Here is a 17,683-nt window from a genome sequence, read left to right on the forward strand (position 1 = left end):
GGTTGTCATCTTTTAGTTGAGAATGTGGGTGCCGGCATGGTAATGTCACAGTTTTTAAATACAAGAACCAACATTTTTGAACCCTTGGGCAAGATCGGTAATCTTACTAAAGCAATTATTTATTTTCTACTTGCTATTGATTTCATTTTTTATGTATGTGGTGCTGGAAGTAGGGCTTATACTCCTAGCCTGTAGTTTTTATTTCCTGGAACATATTATCACGTTCCGTTCTTCATTCAGGTGACTGGAGGGTGGGTGGCATGGCCTGCACCCACACCCCCTTGTCCACCGGCTCCAGCCAGATTCTTAATGGAGAAAGGAAAACATATTCTCCAGAACTCAGCACAGTCATTGCAATCCTTAGCCCTAGCAGGCAACCCTCTTCATGTGTTCTGGTAACTTCCTCCCTCTGCCCATTTGCTTTTCTTTGTCTTTCTTTGTGCCAGCTCTGATGCTCTTAGAACCTGTTGTGATTTTCTTGCCCTCTGGCTGATCCTGTGCAAACAATCTCTTTTTGCCCTGTCCTAACATTGCCCACTGTGGCTGTCATCTTTCTTCTGTGGTCCCACAGAGGCGGTGTAATAAATTCTGATTATGGATCAGGGCAAGATTAGAAAGGCAAAGCACGAACAAATCCAGCAGTGGCTGTGATTTTGATATGAGTTCTAATCTGTCTGTTGGGGCACTGACATGTGTCAAATATAGTTTTCCTTCAATTGTGCCTGGTAAACCCTGTCTTAGGTAGAGTAGCAGAGGGACATACATGGGACACAGACAAAGGTCTTCAATTCCATGCTGAAAAACACAGGGAAGGCTCCTTCCCTCAAGCAATTCCCGGGCTAGATGACAGATGGAGAGGCCAACTTTTACAAAAGCATAAAAACATAAATGCCTTCTGACGGGAGTTCGCCTGCATGCAATTAGAGGAACGTGTGTGGCTAAAGTATGCAGTGCTCACATGTCATGGAAGAGAGTTTGAGTAGATTTTATAAGCAGTAAAGTGGGGATCGTAGCAATGGTTACACAGACAGATCTTTTTAGAGCATTCTTCTACAATTTCAGATTTAGGATGACTAGTAAAATGATCATCTGTATACTGGTCTTTTCAGCAATTTTCAGGACTGGAATAAGGCAGGGAAAGCTGAAATAAAGAGATAAGGATGAAAAATGTTTGCCTGGAAGGATCTGGGGATTCTCCCATTTAATTGGATGATGATGAGAGTCCTTTCCTGTGAAACCAAGTAAAATACTAAGTAGAAAATGCAGACAGATGAGCTCTGCTCAGGGGAAGGGTAACAAGTTGGCTGGGATGGGCTGGGTTAGCAGCGATGGTGGGATGATCATGTATCCATGAATCCGTTTTTTGTCTTGACAAACTGCCACCAACCAGGCAACTTTAACAACAGTAACTATTGTCTCTATGCCCCCAGAGAGGCTGATGCAAATCTGAAACATTAGAGAGAGGAGGAAACATTGGCCTCATGCACCCGAATTTACCTAGAAGCAGAAAAGAGGAAAATAAAAAAGAGATGAACTCTACAGTGACCATATTGAAATAATGTCCTTGATACCGTCATGTGTTATTGTAGACACAGATTCACAGATAAATTTGTTAACATACAAATTGCTCCCAGTAGACTGATATACATGAGGGAACACCGACTGAGTTCTCATCTAGACCTATAGTCTGGAAGTTTCCATTTAGTTCTGTTCACCCCCACTGTCAGAACCGCACTAACCCATCATGCTGTTACCTTACACAAATGGCAACCAAGCAACTTGCTATCAGGGCAATCTCACTCTTCATTCAGAAAAAAACAAACCAACAAACAAATACATCCAGCTTCTTACCACACTAATTTTCATCCCTTTCCTTCACTGACAAGTTCTATAGTTGCATCTCTATTCAGGTGCAACTGAATACTCAAAAAGCTAAAGAAAACAAAGGAAAAGATACTATGCGTTTAAAATTTCAGAGGCAACCAAAATCAATGGAGTTTTGTTTCTTAGATGGGTTTACTTTATTATTGGTCACAAACTTGGAGCCTTCTCATCAACTCTAAAAGATTCTACTAATGAGGCACTATACAATGTGGGCTACTGTATAAGAACTTTGCCAATCTGTAGTGGCAGAAATACACAGACATTTTTATTGTTTATGGCTCGCCGTGAGTGTTTTTGTATTTAATCTGTTGGCCTAGCAGCAGATAATGATGTAAGCTGCTGCAGCTGAGTTGCTAAAAGCAGGTTGGCTCCTAAATCACAACATTCCTCCCTTTTGTTTATTATAAAAGGTGAGTGGGTAGGAAGGAGTGATGGTGAGGCAGGAACGAGGGTGCTGTTCGCTTTGAGCTGCTTCCTGCCGCTTGGAGGCAACGATATCTTTGGGGAGCCGAGAATATTGGGATGCTGTCTAAGTCCTGGGAAAGCTTACAGTTTCACTCACTGTCCAGGCTCTCTGGGATCATCTGGAGCTAGGAAAGCGCTGGCCTAGTTGAAGCAGTCTGTGAGGCTGGACCAGCTGGGGCTAGCTACTTTGAAGCTGTGAAGGATGCAGACTTGGAGGGGACACCTGGACCTGGCAAGATGCTGGAACAGTTTCCCTGGGCAGTATGGTCTGGCACTTACAATAAAAGTCCTTGATCTTTTTCAAGCATTGCTGTTAGAGCAGATTAATGATTCAGCCATTACCCTTAGAAAGAACTTAGAGATGTACATTGTTAGCAGTGACCGCCACCCTTAGAAAGAATTTGGAAAAATAGATTGTTTAGCAAGTTTAGGTTACAATGGTAGTCCCCCCCCCCCCAGTGGCTCTGATGTAGAAAATCTTGAGGAACAATTTGAAGTTCATAAAGGCATACTCTTGATAGTTGACTAGGGACTTTCTAAGGTTAGAGAGCAAGAACAATAACCCAAATTAGCACTAGCCGACGTGACTCTCAAGCTGACACTGGGCGAAATCAAGATGATGATTAATTTCTTGTACCCATTTTTGCCCTCAGCTTCCTGATATGATTTAATAAAAATTGTTAATGAGTAGATGTTCACCTTGAGTATTTAAAGTAGAAATGGGTGATTGTTTTCATATAAAAGTTTAGATTTGTGATTCTTTTTAGATTTTTGTAAGATTACTTTTTAAGATAATTGATTCTTTGTAACTGCAAATTGCAGCCTGACAGTAAAGAGAAACTGGCTGAGAAAATGACTTTGCTTGCTTGCATTTTGTTAATCTGTAACAGGTTGCTTAGTTACAAATGTGTGTGGGTTCTTGGGGATAATTTGTTTTCTTCACCTGTAATATGTAAGATGTTTTTATGTAAAGGTATTGGGGAAACATTGTTTTTTTTCTCATGGTAATTTACTAAAAGAAAAATGTAGTCATATTGTAACTTTCATACTGCTTGAATGATTTTGCTGGGATATATAAGCTGGAGGAGAGAAAATAAAGTTGTTGAAGCTTGTTGGAACTTGTTCATTGGTGCTTGTCTTGCTTCACCTATCGTGTGTGTGTGTGTGTGTGTGTGTGTGTGTGTATGATTCTTTTTCCCTTCTTTCTTTTCTTCGACAGCCAGGAAGCCTCCCACTGGTTTAAAGAGGTTCCAGCCTAGAGAATCAAGCTTTGTACCCTCAGAGAAAAGTCTTCTAGGTGCTCAGTTGATACTACTCCCTGCCTCAGTTTACCCTGTGGTGTCGAAGCTGATCTTCGACATTCTGGCTCCTGGAATAGGGACCTGAAGAAGGTAATCTCTCTCTTTGGTATAGATAAGAGTCTCACTTAGGGTCCTGCAGACACTCGTGCACACACACACACACACACACACACACACACACTCACTCACTCACACGAACACTAGTGAGTACTAGGTTATGACAGGTAAGTAATCTAAGTTGAAGCTCATATGTGTCCCTCAGGATAGGACAAGGTGAATCTAAAAACAGAAGGTTCTTTACTGATGTTACTAAGCATAAACTTAAGAAAAAGGAATTAAGGTTAGCACTGGTCAGCTGACAGATTTTCTTTGGCTCGTACAGACAACCAGCTTCTGGTTTCCAGTTTGGACCGTGTACTCTCAGCAGTTGAGGTGAAGGGTAGTTTTTTGCCCAGTGGCCAGCTTTGCCACATTTAAAGCAAGCAGCATGTGGAGGTTCTTCTGTGCCCATCATGTTCTTTGGAGGAGATTAGGGGTACTGCCAGGAGCTGACTTGTCTCTTTACCACAAAAAGCGTTTTAAATTAAACACTTTTAAGGCCATATTCTACAGAGCTCTGAAGCATTTGAGGACCATCTATCTATTAAGTCTATCTAAGTACACAAAGTTTGCTTGTTTCTAGTTTCTTGCTTTAGGTTTAACTTTGGAAAAATATATAGGAGGCTAAATTAGGCGTATTCCTGTCGTTAATTATATTAGTATTTAGCACATCTTCAAGTATAGTTCTAAACACATTAAAGAATCATTTATAAGGTATCTGATTATTAGCTTGCATTTCTTAATTATTCTTAACAGTCTACAGTCAGTTAGTAGTTTTTATAGGACTAGAACGGTATGTTTCATCCCTGTTAGGTCTGGTCTTAAAATTAACGATCTTGAATTGAAGGTCAGCTTAGCCCCTGGATTTGGCTGCAGCGGGGAGCAGCTGAGTGTTCTCAGTCTGCTGCAGTCGGCCTGCTCCTTTGGTTTTTCTAGTCCCGTCTGGCTCTGACTCCACTTTGCAGCAAACTTACAGGCAGAACATTTATGTAGGATGCGGTGTAAGGAGGGAGACCAGACAGAAACAGAGCTTGGAGTGAGTGAAAAAGTAAGGAAAGGGGATTTTTTTTTTCACATTCCCATCATTTGGGCTTCATATTGAGACTCGATTAAACTGGAAAGGAGTGGTTGGAAGTTCTCTAAAAGACACCCCAAGGGGAGTGAGGACATGGAGAGCACAGTTCCCATGTGGGTGAGGTAGAGAGAGTTCCCAAGCCTGAAGTTCCAAGTGGGTCATCATCTTCCCTAAGCAGGGGCCAGAGGCTAAGAGCCCAAGGAGACACGGTTGCCTGGTATGAAGTCAAAGGGTGAAAAAAATCAAAGTGCTCAAAAATCAAAGCCTCATCCAAGGGAAATGGTCAAGCTGTACCTCTGCCAGAGACTCAGGGAAGCATTTAAGCCGACAGAGAGGGAGAGGTCACCACCTGCCAGTAATGGATGGGGTACAAAGACTGGTGGATCAGAAAGTGGACCTACTGCAGGTAGAGTGGGCAGATAGGGTCCCAGTATGGCTAGACACCAGGAAAGACACCACCACCATTGGAGACACAACGCCAACATTAGGATAAAATGGCTGGAGGGAGGCTACCTTTGGTGGGCCCATGCCAAGGTGTGCCGCTAGGTCATTACCACAGCAGATTTAGAGCAAGAGCTTTATTGGGGGAAGGAGGGAGAGCAAAAGGCAAGCTGGGAGTGCGAGAGTGGAAACATAAGGGGGAAACAGAGACAGAGAGACCAGGAGACAGAATAAACAAGGTGTGGGGGGAGGGAAGGAAGGGGGAGGGCGGAAGGAGGGGAAGGGAGTGAGGGAATGAGAGAGAAAGAGAGATGAGGTGGCCTGATCCATTTACAGGCCACACTTACTGCGGCAGGTGATGCTGTAAGCTGCTGCTGCTGCTGAGCCGCTGAAGGCAGCTCGGCCGAGAGTCTAAGTTACAGCAGCAGTGGGAGTGAATTGTTTGCGGGTAAAACCAATGATCTATCTCATTAAGGTAGTAAGTTCTTCAAGCGACAGTCAAGAAAGAATGGCAGTCAGGAGCTGGAGGGATGGCTTGGAGACTAAGAATGCTTCCTGCTCTTTCAGAGGACCAAGTTCAGTTTCTACTACCCATGTCAAGCAGCTCACAACCGCCAGTTCCAGTGAATCTTGCACCTTCTTCTGAACTCTGGGAGTCTCCAACTCACACACACACACACACACACACACACACACACACACACACACACACCATTTAAAATGCTTTAAAAGAATGACTTAAGGTTTAGCTTAGTTTATAGAGTGTTTAACCATCATACACACAGCCCAGAACCACATCTAACCTGGTACACTGGCACATGTCTGAAATCCCTGCACTTGGTAAGTAGAGGCAGGAGGATTGGGGATTCAAGCTCATCCTTGACTACCTCATGACTTATAAGCTTGTCTGTGCTACATGAGACCTGTCTCAAAAATAAACAAAATTCAACCAAGTATAAGGAAGACAACTTTGAAGGAATTGAGGAAGTTTAAGGGGCTACTGTTTCTTGGCCAGGGTTTGTAGCATTTTAACTATGTTTTAAATTTTTCTGATGAATTAAATTTCTGTACTGCTTTTTTTTTTAGAAGAAACTATATAGTGCCTAATAATTGCTTTAAAATACTACAGAAAAGCTGGGTGTGATGGCACATGCCTGTAATCCAAGGGGGACCGTGATCCTCAGAGAAACAGAGGCAGGCAGATCATTGTGAGTTCGAAGTGATCCTGGTCTTAAAAGTGAGTCCAGGACAGCCAAGGCAACACAGAGAAACCCTGTCTCAAAGAACAAACCAAAAACCTACAGAAATAATCATTGAACAGAGAAATTCTAATAATAGTTAAAGCTAGTTAATAGGTTTGTGGTTAACCTAGACTGTTCTATTTCTTTTGTGTCTTTGAAATTTTCCATGATAGACCACTAAAGTAAATTTTTAATGAGGGAAACACAGAAGCCAGGTGAAGCAACTTCAGAGCCTCATGATGCAATAGAAAATGGAGCCAAGAAACGGAAAGATGGGTTCTTCTTATGTAATCTGTAACTAGAGCTTAGGACATTGATGTCATGTGGGAGTGTTGTTTATTCAAAATGTGGACATTGAACAACGACTAACTTGGAGCTTTCAATCATTAAAAAGTCCCCCTTTCCGGAACGCACTAGAAATTGCCAGTGGCGTGAGCAGATAGTGCAGACTTCCTGGGGGCACACAGAGAATCTACACCTCCACTAGTCACAACGGCCAAGGAACAAGATCAGGCTCCTGGGCCAAGGGTTGTCAATATTTGAGTTTTCTTCCCCCTCCCCCTCCCCTTCCCTTTCTTCTCTCCTTTCCTTCTTTTTCTGATACAGGGTCTCATCATGCATCTTGGGTTTATCTGACACTTGTTATTTGTTGTCCAGATTGGCCTCGAACTTACAATCCTCCCACCTTGGCATTAAGTACAGGACCCACATCACCTCTGCATCACCTCTGGCCCCCACATTTATCTAGCAGAAAAAAAACAATGGGTGTCAAGCCATGGAGCATCTGCTAAATGTCAGATATTGATGGTCATTGAAAAGACATTAGAAAAGTGAAATGCTTGAGTGTATTAACAAATTATCAACAGTGAAAATTTTTCGATTCAGGACATAGATGTCTCTAACTGACCAGTAGATTGCATTCAAAGAGTTTCCGCTCCAAAGTTTTGGAAGAGCCAGGAGCTGAGCCAGGAGAAGCCACAGAGTGAGTCACAGCTTTGAGAGGTAGGCCATAAGAAAATGTGCAGCTTCTTGAGCACATCAAATGTCAAACGCGTATGATCTCTGAGGCATACAGAAGGAGGAAGGAGGGGAAAGGAGCACAGAAGGAGGAAGTAAAAGAGAAGGAAGAAAAGACATTGAGGGGGAAGGGAGAGAAACTAGGAGGGAGGAGAGTGTGAGCAAAGGCTAGAAAGGAGGAGGAAAATGAGGGTAGGAAGGAAGGCAGGAAAGCAAATAGAACATGTTTAAAGCTATTGTGTTTCTGTGACAATGCAGGGAATTCCAAAGGTCTCCTCCACTGAAACAGCCTGGAAAAACCTTCGGAAGGCATTCTCCCTCCAGACTATGGGATCTGTTTATTAAACCCTGAAATTGCTAGTCAGTTCTCAGAAGGTTCTAGTCTAGTAGATTCCAAGATTCATGCTTCTCCTCAAAAGATGCAAAGCTAGGCCAAAAGTAAAGTTAAAAATTAAACATTATCTTTGGTATGATGAGGTCAAAGGATTTGGTATAGGATTTACCAGCAAGTAGAAAAATTCAGCAAAGACTTTTCATTGAGTGAAAAGTCTTCCTGGAAGGAGGAAGGGCTACTCCGTCTTAATCAGGTCAGTGTGACTCTTGTCTTGTACCAAGTGAAATTAACTTTAATTCTCCAGAGAGCTTTAGGGGTCCTTCCTGGTAGAGAATTTCCTACAGTAATGAGAAATGTAGTGAAACTCTTTAGAAGAATTTGCTTATATGTTGAGACTTGTCTCAGGGAGAAAGAAAAAGAACATATCTTTCGGAATGAGTATGACGTGGGCAATTATGCACAAGAACCCAAGGAAAGAAAAGATAGTGTGATGAGCTATCTGTGATTGGTGTGTGATGGACGGAAAGCATACAATGACGTGGGTATGTATGATGGATGTACAAGCATACAGCTTGTATGGTATGCTGGGCTGCAAGCAGAGACTGTGTGTGACAGGTGCAGATTGCGCACACGTGTCATCAGCTGTAGGGTTGGTTTGTGTGCGAAGATATTTATGCAGCCAGGGAAGTGGTTGTACCATTCCTGTGTGATGTGTAGGTGTGTGAGGCGTGCATTTACATGTGGCCTATGTCCATACGGTATGTGCAGTATATCTGTGTGCATAATGTGTGTGTTAGGTTTGTGTCTAGTATGTTTGTGTGTATATTATGCGTGTGCTGGGTTTGTGTATAGTGTTTATGTGTGATATTTATGCAATGTGTTCGTGTGCAAATAGTTTGTGTGTCATATAATTATGCGCGTGATATGTGCATAGAGTATTTGTGTGGCTAGCACATCTGTGTACTGTGTTAATGGATACTGCGTGTGAGCTTCTTGTGTGTTTAGTATGTATGTAGTGCTTCTCTTTCCATGTGCGTAGAGTCTCTGTGTTGTGTTGTATGCGTATCAGATGTGTTATGTTTCTTTCTGTGTGTGGTGCTGTACATTTTTTGTGTGGTATATGTATATTGCTTATGTGTGCACAGTGTTTCTCTGTGTGTGCATTATTCGTGTTCTGTGTGGTATGTACAGCACTGTATAGTGTTTCTGTGTGTGTGGTGTTTGTGTGTGTGTGGCATATGTGTATTGCTTATGTGTATGTGGCGTTTGTGTACAATGTGTATGTAAAGTATTTGTGTACTGTATTGTATGCATAGTTATGTGTATAGTGTGTCTCTGTGTGTAGTATATATGTGTAGGTGTGTGGGTGTGTGTAGTTGTCTGTGTAGTATCTCTGTATTGTGTTCTATATAAAGTATGTTTGCAGTATTTCTCTCTCTGTGTGCGAGTATGTTTAGTATCTATGTACTGCTGTTATGTGTTTATTGCATAAACAGATGCTCAAAAGAGGCTCCAATATGTGAAAATTGTAGTTGTTGCTCTACTCATTCTAGAATGTCTCAAATATACAAATCTTAGGTGTCTGGGGGGACATGTGGACATCATGTGAGCTGATAAAGCCAGATCTCAAAAGAGTCTAGGCTCACAGCATACATAGAATTGAATTCTAACTTATCATCATCCCCAGACTCCCCCAGCAGATGAAGGCTTAGTTGCAGCAACTCTCTTTCCAGAGAAACTGAGGCTACGGACAGGTTTACATGGGGCTGTGGAGAATGGGTGGTACTCGTAAGAAGACAGTCATATTTCACCTCTCTTAAGGTACAGAAAATGAGTTCTACTTGTATTTACTCCTTGCCCAGCATTTAGCCTTTATGTACATATCAGTTTCTGACCACTGCAGCCTCTTTCTGTACCCTGGCTTTCTGTCAATTTGCCTTTCCGGGCAAGCCTACTGGCAGCAAATGTCCTCAATTTTTGTTTCTTTAATAAATTATTTATTTTTCGTCAAATAACAAAAAATCCTGGGTTGGCAGGATTGCTTGTTTTCTATTGTTATCAGATTCTATATATATTTTAAATGAGTAAAGGAATCATGGAAGTAGAATGTTAACTAAGGTCACCACCAATGGAGGTGAAAGGGCACTGATGGGATGGGATGGGTTAACATTCCATTCATTGATTTCAGTCATAGAGGAGCCCTGCGTGTTTGGTCGGTTGCTTCGTGAATTTTGTTGACTAGTGTGTTTTGCATCCACAGTGGATGGAGACCAAACCCATCAACAAGAAGATAAGTATCAAATGGAGAACCAGTGCCTTCCCAAGAAAGGTAGTACTGTGCCAGTGTACATGGGTCCACCTTCTTAAACACAGCGCCCCTGGTGGCAGGGGAGAGAAACGTTCTAGGAGAATATAAACTCAGAAATTTTCAGAAAAGACAATAAAGTTTTCACATAGTTCTTAACGTTTTTCCCACCACTATGATGCAACTAGCAACACTTAAATATTTGTATTTAGTCAGCAAGTCTCATCTTAGATGGTAAAAACAAACTAAGAGAAAGAAAAGAAAGAAATTTACTTAATACATGTATGCACAGACACAAATGTATTCTTAACAAAATAGGGTAGATAACGATTATTGATTTCACATGTCATAGCTGGTATTTATAAATATGTCGAATGACATAGCTGATGCTTATAACTACCATCCCCTGCCCTTTGTCTTCATAAAGCACCTCAAAGGATTTTGGCCTCACACTTGGTGAGGTATCTATAGCTTGATTCCTGGAGGTCTGGGTCACTTGTAGTCCAGCTTGAATAGGGTTATGATTGAGTCTCACTGGCTTTAGTTACAAGGCTTGGAAACACTGAGAGCAATGCTAAAGGACCTCCCCTGTTTGCCACATTCTCTCTTGCCAAGTTCCAGCATACAAGCCAGATTTTCCTATGGGTGGCTCAAATTTATCACCCCATCAGCCCATTAACTCCATTCATAGCCCATTGACTCAGAGGCTGAGGACCTGAAAGCCCCACCCCCACCCTCAGGGGAGAACTCTGTTCTTCTAGCTCAGTGAAGTCCTTGCTATGCCATCTGTGTCTGCATTTCCCCCCCTGGAAGCAATATATAGAGGTCAGCAGAGAAAATAGGGAAGGTCAGTTCCTGAAAATAGGAATTGAAACTTTTGCCGCCAAATACTTAAAGGTGATGGTTCCTATTTCCACCCCGTAATTCCTGGATCACAGATTGTGACTATGGGAAAAACAGCACCACATATTGGGTACTGATTCAGAGTATAAACGATCTTTGGCAGAATATCATTCCCGCTTTACAGAGAATTTCCATCAAGCTGATGCTGTAATTGTCATCAAAAGGCTTTTCCACCACAAGCATGGTAAAGCCAATGAAGTCCATGAACACAATCTCTGAATGGGGATGTGTAGATCAGCATGATGGGGAACAAGGCAGTCATTGAATTCAGAGAAGGTTGTTTCCAGAGAAACATTACATAAAGGAAGGAGAAATGTCCATTCAAAATAACTGGATATCTAGTTAATACAAAACACTGCCCCATCCGTGGAGGAAATCATCCAGTGCGATCACTCTGCTATCAGCTTGCTAGCTGATCACCCACAGAAACTGCCTAGTGTGAGGTCAGTATTGGTCTCTGTTACAGTGCAGATTGAGCACTGAGCAACAGCCATAGATAGGTGAGGCTTGGTAAATGCTCTGCCCATGCATTACTCCTGTCAGTCTTCAGTGTTGTATGTTAGTCCACAGGGATCTTGATCATTTCCCTCTATCACGAGGTATCACAGCGGTCAATTGCACTGATGACATTATGCTCATCAGACTGTGTGAGAGGTAGCATCCATTATGAACTTACTGAAAAAGTACTCGAGATTCCAACCCTCTTTTGGAAACATTCTCACAACAAACCCAAAACTATAAATTACCATTTTCTCGTAGTTTCTCCAGAAAATCAAATTGACAACCAAATGTGTCCTCACAATACGTTTATTGGATTATCATACCTTATGCCATTTTACAATTAGGATAAAATATATATTTTAAAATCCAGTATTTGTTCAATTGAACTTCAGACCCATTGTGGAGTCATGACTCTTTTCTCCTTTAGAATTTTAAAGTTTGTAGTTTTGTCCTGTGCCTGTCCCATAATAGAATAGTGGCAATAGTAAAGACATACATTTTGTCCCTTTGCCAAGTCCACACATAGATGTAATACCTTAACTGGATCACTCCTGTAAGGGTTCTCTGGGTCTGATTTAGATGGTGAGATTTTTGAAATTTAAAGTAGTGAGCTTTTGATGAGATTTAAAGAATTGTGTGATTCAATCACTTTCTTAGTAAGGTTGCATTTTTTGAGAAAAAAATTTCTCAGTGTGCAAGATATGAGTATCTCGGCTAGAATAGTCATATCAGTTTGAATATTAAAGTGGTTTCTATGAGAGAAAAATACCATTGATATCACTAAAGGGATTTACTTCAAAAGGAAACCCAAGGTATTCGTCACAGGTCCCTTTAAAGTAGAAATGCAGGAAAGCATCTGCAAACTGGATCAACGTTATGGGACATTCTAATTGGAACTATGTCTTAACGTAATAAGAAGTTACTAGAAGAGTCCCACATTTATGGTAATTTCTAGAGGAATGTTTTTACAATAAAATTTTAATTTACTAGCTAGGATATCTAGCGTTCCAAATTTTTACTTGAACAGTCTTACTAATTGAGATGGTCTTTTCTGCTTCTCAGTTCCAGGTTTCTGTTCCTTTCGCTATGGACTGGCTCTCCTTCTGCACTTCTGTAATAGTGTCATCATGGCCCAGCGAGTATGCCTAAACCTCACAATGGTAGCCATGGTGAACAGCACAAAACCACACAATTTACTCAATGAATCTGCAGTGGAGATGCTAGATGATGTAAAGGTATGTTCAAAGTATGAGGTATAAGTTTAAAACTTTAACCTGATAGCTGATTTCTATAGAGGTCAGATACTATTGACCAGATAATAGCAATAATTAGAAAATGAAACTCAGGTTTTAGTCTTTGACTGAGGACCTAAATAATCCTATTCCATGATTAAAGACTAGCTTGAGGTCTGGAGAGATGGCTCAGCTGTTAATAGTACTGGCTGTTGTTCCAGAGGCCCCAAGTTCAATTCCCAGAACCCACATGGCTATAACCATAATCCCATGAGAATCTGATGCCCTCTTCCGGTATGCAGACATATATGCAGATAAAACATCCAAATACATAAACAAACCTTGTAATGAGGTAAAAAATTGTTCATCATTTTAGAAGGGCTACTGTATGACTTCTGTTTAAGGACTAACAAAACCAAAGAGTTAGAGCTTCTTTAGAATAAGGGTATTGGATAAGAACATAAGAGATGGAGGTGAAAGGGATGGTATCTAACAGAGGAAATGAAAGATATGGTTAACGTTGACTGAAACCTGACAGGATCTAGGATCACCAAGGATACGTGCCTCTGCACATCTCTGAGAAGGGGTTTCTAGGCTGTGTTAACTGAGGTGGGAAAACTCACTTTAAATGTGGACAGCAGCATCTGGTGAGCTGGCATCTCAGAATGAGTAAAAGGAGAAAAGAGGCCGAGTGTCAGAATTCGTCTCTGTTCTTCCTAACCGTGGATAACATGCAGCCATCATCTCACTGCTGCTGCCATGACTTTCCTGCAGTGGTGACTCACATCCCAGAGTTATGATCCCAAATAAAACCTTCCTTTTGAAAGTTGCTTTTGTGGGGTATTTTGAGACACAGAAGAGAAGAACAAGCAATACAGCATAAATAAACAAATAAGCTCCATGTCTGCTCACATTCCCTAAGATACAATATTATGTATTTGCTAATATCTCCCAAACCCAAAAGGATATGAAACCTTTCTGGTCCCAAGCATTTGGGATAGGAGATACTTAACCTATAATTGAAAACATTAATGATGAAATGTAAACACACATGCAAAAAGACATTATAAGATACTAAAGTTGTTTGTCGGGGGGGGAAACTTTAGGAAGACACGGAGGCTGCTTTACACAGGAAGATCACACTCCTGAGTCCCATAAAATCCCACAAACATCTCCAATGCAGAGTTCTTAGACCTGTCTCCCTTTCTTTCTTTTAGAACCCTGTATATTCCTGGAGTCTTGATGTCCAAGGGTTTATTCTCAGTTCCGTCTTCTGTGGTATGATTGCGGTTCAGCTTCCTGTTGGGTACCTCACTGGAATATACCCAATGAAGAGAATAATTGGTTCTTCATTGCTCTTCAGCTCTGTGTTGTCCCTGCTCATCCCACCAGCTGCACAAGTTGGAGCAGCTTTGCTCATTGTGTGTCGAGTTCTTCAGGGACTAGCCCAGGTACTAGGGTATTATTAAAACAGACACAGAGTTTGAATTCAGAGTATTAGGGTCCAAAAGCCTTCATCTTTTTATTTCAGGGAACAGTGTCAACAGGCCAACATGAAATATGGGTAAAGTGGGCACCTCCCTTGGAACGAGGCAGGCTTACCTCCATGACTCTATCAGGTAAGTACTTAAGCCAAGAACAGCTAAGTCCCATTTTCATTTCCTTGTGCCATGTTCTCTTTGAGAACCATTAAAAACATGTGCATTGAATTGCTGGGGGGGGAGGGCTTCAGAAAAACACACACACAGAGAGAGAGAGAAATAAAAGCAAATACTTTCTCTGTTCCTCCTGAGCAATGTGAAACGTGAACTTTTTTCCTGGGAGACATTACAACACAGAGGCTTATTAACTCCACTTTCAGATGCTTTTCTTAATTTAACCAGGGGGTCTTCTTTGTCTTTTGGTTAGGGTTTGTAATGGGACCATTTATTGTCCTGCTTGTGAGTGGATTCATCTGTGATCTTCTGGGCTGGCCCATGGTTTTCTACATTTTTGGTGAGTCTCATTTTATAAAACCTCAGCAAAACATCAAAATGTAAGAGTACACAAAAATTTAAATTTAACATAATGTAGCAATTTATATAAAAACCCTATTTTTAAAATATCCACAGTCTCTACTGAGGGAAAGAGAAGCCAACATTCAAGGGGGCTGGTGATCAGAAATGCAGTTCTCAAGCTCATAATCACTTCACATAGCTACACGTCACAGTATGATACATCTTACACTAAAAAACCATCTGGGGAAATAGATTATCACAGTAGTTACCTGTACTGATTCCTGAAAGGTCATAGGATAAGGATGTTATGTAGAATCCAAACCTGCAATGTCAGGCCACAACCAAACATAGTAACATTTTCAGGGAAATTGGAGTAAGTGAACAAAATAAAGGTAAAAAACAATGCCAAATGGATTATAAAATCACATCTGGGTTTCAAGCTGCAATGATTTTCCCTGTTGACTAACTTCCTTCAACAAGACACCATCTACCTTCCACAGATTCCACAACCTTTCACACCTGTGCCACCAGCTAGGGACAAAATGTTCAAACACAAGGGCCTCTTGGGACATTTCCCACTCAAGCCACATTATCCAAAGTCACAATTTTGGCAAACTTTGGACTTATTTACTGTCCTATTGCTGTGCTATGACACTATGATGAAGGCAACTTAAGAAAAGGAAAAATATTTAAATTGAGGGCTTGCTTACAATTTGGGAGGGTAAGTTCATCCTGTCATGGTAGGGAGCAGGGCAATAGGCAGACAAGCATAGCACTGAAGCAGTATCTGAGAGCTTACATTTTGAGACTGCAACCATGAGGTAGAGAGAGAGAGGGAGAGAGAGAGAGAGAGGCAGAGACAACCCCAGTGATACAACTCTTCTAACAAGGCCATAACTTCCCCTTACAAGACCACACCTTCTAATCCTTCCCAAACATTCCATGGACTGAGGACCGAGCATTCAAACATATGAACCTATGGTGGCCATTCTCATTCAAACCAACACATTTACCACACAATCACTTTGAAAAACTTATAGAGACAATGTCACAATGTAGAGTTAGGTTAGAAGAGCACCACTATCCTGCAATCCTGAGAGAACAAGTGAGCTAGAGTTGTCAGAACTCATCAAAAAGTCCCATCGACTGGATGCCTGTAGAATGTCCCCTGTTTATTCACAAACAAGGAGATGTTTATTCACATATAAGGAGATGTTTCCTTTTTGAAAATGTGTCCTACTCTCATTAACTCTCTCCCTATCATCCCTTCCCAGGCTTTCTATTTACCAAATTACAAGAAAGCCCAGGGGAGGAAGGCCTGTTGATGTTTCTTCAAGCCATCTATATCTAAGTCGATGGGAAGGGGGACAGATTGAGTCAGAGGGCCACAGAAAATGCCTAATCCACATAGTGTGCTAAAGACAGAGTCATAGTAGGAAAATGCATCCATTCTCACAAGCCCACTGCCCTCCATCGCCACACCCATCCTCATTCGTAATGCTGATTAAAATTTATGGCTGTGTAGCTTTATGAAAGCTCGGTATGGCATGTTCTTGAAGTAGGGAACCGTTACAAATCTGAAAAGATAAAGGCCCAAGATTCAGGAACCCTGGGTGAGTGGAGGAACTCATTGGATCAGAATAGACCCTAGGGTTCACCGACACTTCAGCATCTCAGTAAAATTCATTCCACAACAAGTGCCAGCTGTAGTGACAAAGAAGAGTGTCAAAATGTGAGCCTCCCAGGGCTTCAGAGAAGAAAGCTAGAACTTCCTGTAATAATGTGTTTCTTTGATAGGTATTGTTGGCTGTGTTCTGAGTCTCTCCTGGTTCGTTCTGTTCTATGATGACCCCAAGGACCACCCATACATGAGTAGCAGTGAGAAGGACTACATCATATCCTCTCTCACCCAGCAGGTAAAACACTAAGCTCCTTTTGGGCATATTCTAGATTCTGCTCCAAAAAACAAAAACAAAAACAAAAACAAAAAAACAAAAAAAACGCCTTCCAGCTGATCCTCACTCAGAATGACCCTTATTTTCCAGGTCAGCTCAGGCAGACAATCTCTGCCGATCAAGGCTATGCTGATGTCTCTTCCACTCTGGGCCATTATCCTCAATAGCTTTGCTTTCATATGGTCGAACAGCCTCCTGGTTACGTATACCCCGACGTTTATCAATACTGTGCTCCATGTTAATGTTAGGGAGGTAAGTGCCCTGTTTGTTCAAATTTTTAATTGTGTGAAGGACTCCCTCTTTATTGCCCTGTGTCTTGTGACCGTCATCTCAGTCTTTGCTTACCTACGCTAGCTAGTGCTCTTTACCTGGAGATGCCTGGTTTCCTACGTGTAAACTCTGCCCACACAAAGGGTGTTGGCATTGGGAGTGTCTGGAACTGTGCCATTAGCATACATACATCCACATTTTCACACTGTTCCCCAGCTCCCCTCAATATATGTCTTGGCAAGTTACTTAAGATATGTTATAAGTTAGTATTGTGGTGAATGCCTCCCTGCTATCTCACTCAGGGAGACTCAGCCAGCAGACAGCTCTAACTTTGAGGCTAACCTGGGCCACAGTGTGAGATTTTTTTTTTAATTGAAGAAGAGGAGGAGGAAGAGGAAGAAGGGGAAGAAGGAGAAGAGGAGGAAGAGGAAGGGGAAGGGGAAAGAGAAGAAGAAGGAGAAGAAGGAAGAGGAGGAATAGAAAAGAAGAAAGAGGAGGAATAGAAGAGAAGAAGAAGAAAAGAAGAAGAAGAAGAAGAAGAAGAAGAAGAAGAAGAAGAAGAAAGAAAGAAGAAAGAAAGAAAGAAAGAAAGAAAGAAAAGAAAGAAAGAAAGAAAGAAAGAAAGAAAGAAAGAAAGAAAGAAAGAAAGAAAGAAAGAAAGAA

General features: G+C 41.5%; 1 protein-coding gene across 1 annotated transcript in view; it reads left to right on the forward strand.

Moving 5' to 3' along the window:
• Window positions 1-36: 36 nt before the first annotated feature.
• Window positions 37-17,683, forward strand: part of Slc17a1 (solute carrier family 17 member 1) — a 38,966-nt gene continuing 21,319 nt past the window's right edge. Inside the window, exons 1-7 of the mRNA XM_055614512.1 lie at window positions 37-97; window positions 12,629-12,801; window positions 14,016-14,249; window positions 14,330-14,417; window positions 14,707-14,793; window positions 16,593-16,711; window positions 16,841-17,002. Coding sequence (XP_055470487.1) covers window positions 37-97; window positions 12,629-12,801; window positions 14,016-14,249; window positions 14,330-14,417; window positions 14,707-14,793; window positions 16,593-16,711; window positions 16,841-17,002 — 924 coding nt within the window. The remainder of the gene's footprint in view (window positions 98-12,628; window positions 12,802-14,015; window positions 14,250-14,329; window positions 14,418-14,706; window positions 14,794-16,592; window positions 16,712-16,840; window positions 17,003-17,683) is intronic.

Source organism: Psammomys obesus, unplaced genomic scaffold (assembly GCF_907164565.1).
Source record: "Psammomys obesus unplaced genomic scaffold, mPsaObe1.curated_primary_1811, whole genome shotgun sequence".
Classification (NCBI taxonomy): Eukaryota; Metazoa; Chordata; class Mammalia; order Rodentia; family Muridae; genus Psammomys; species Psammomys obesus.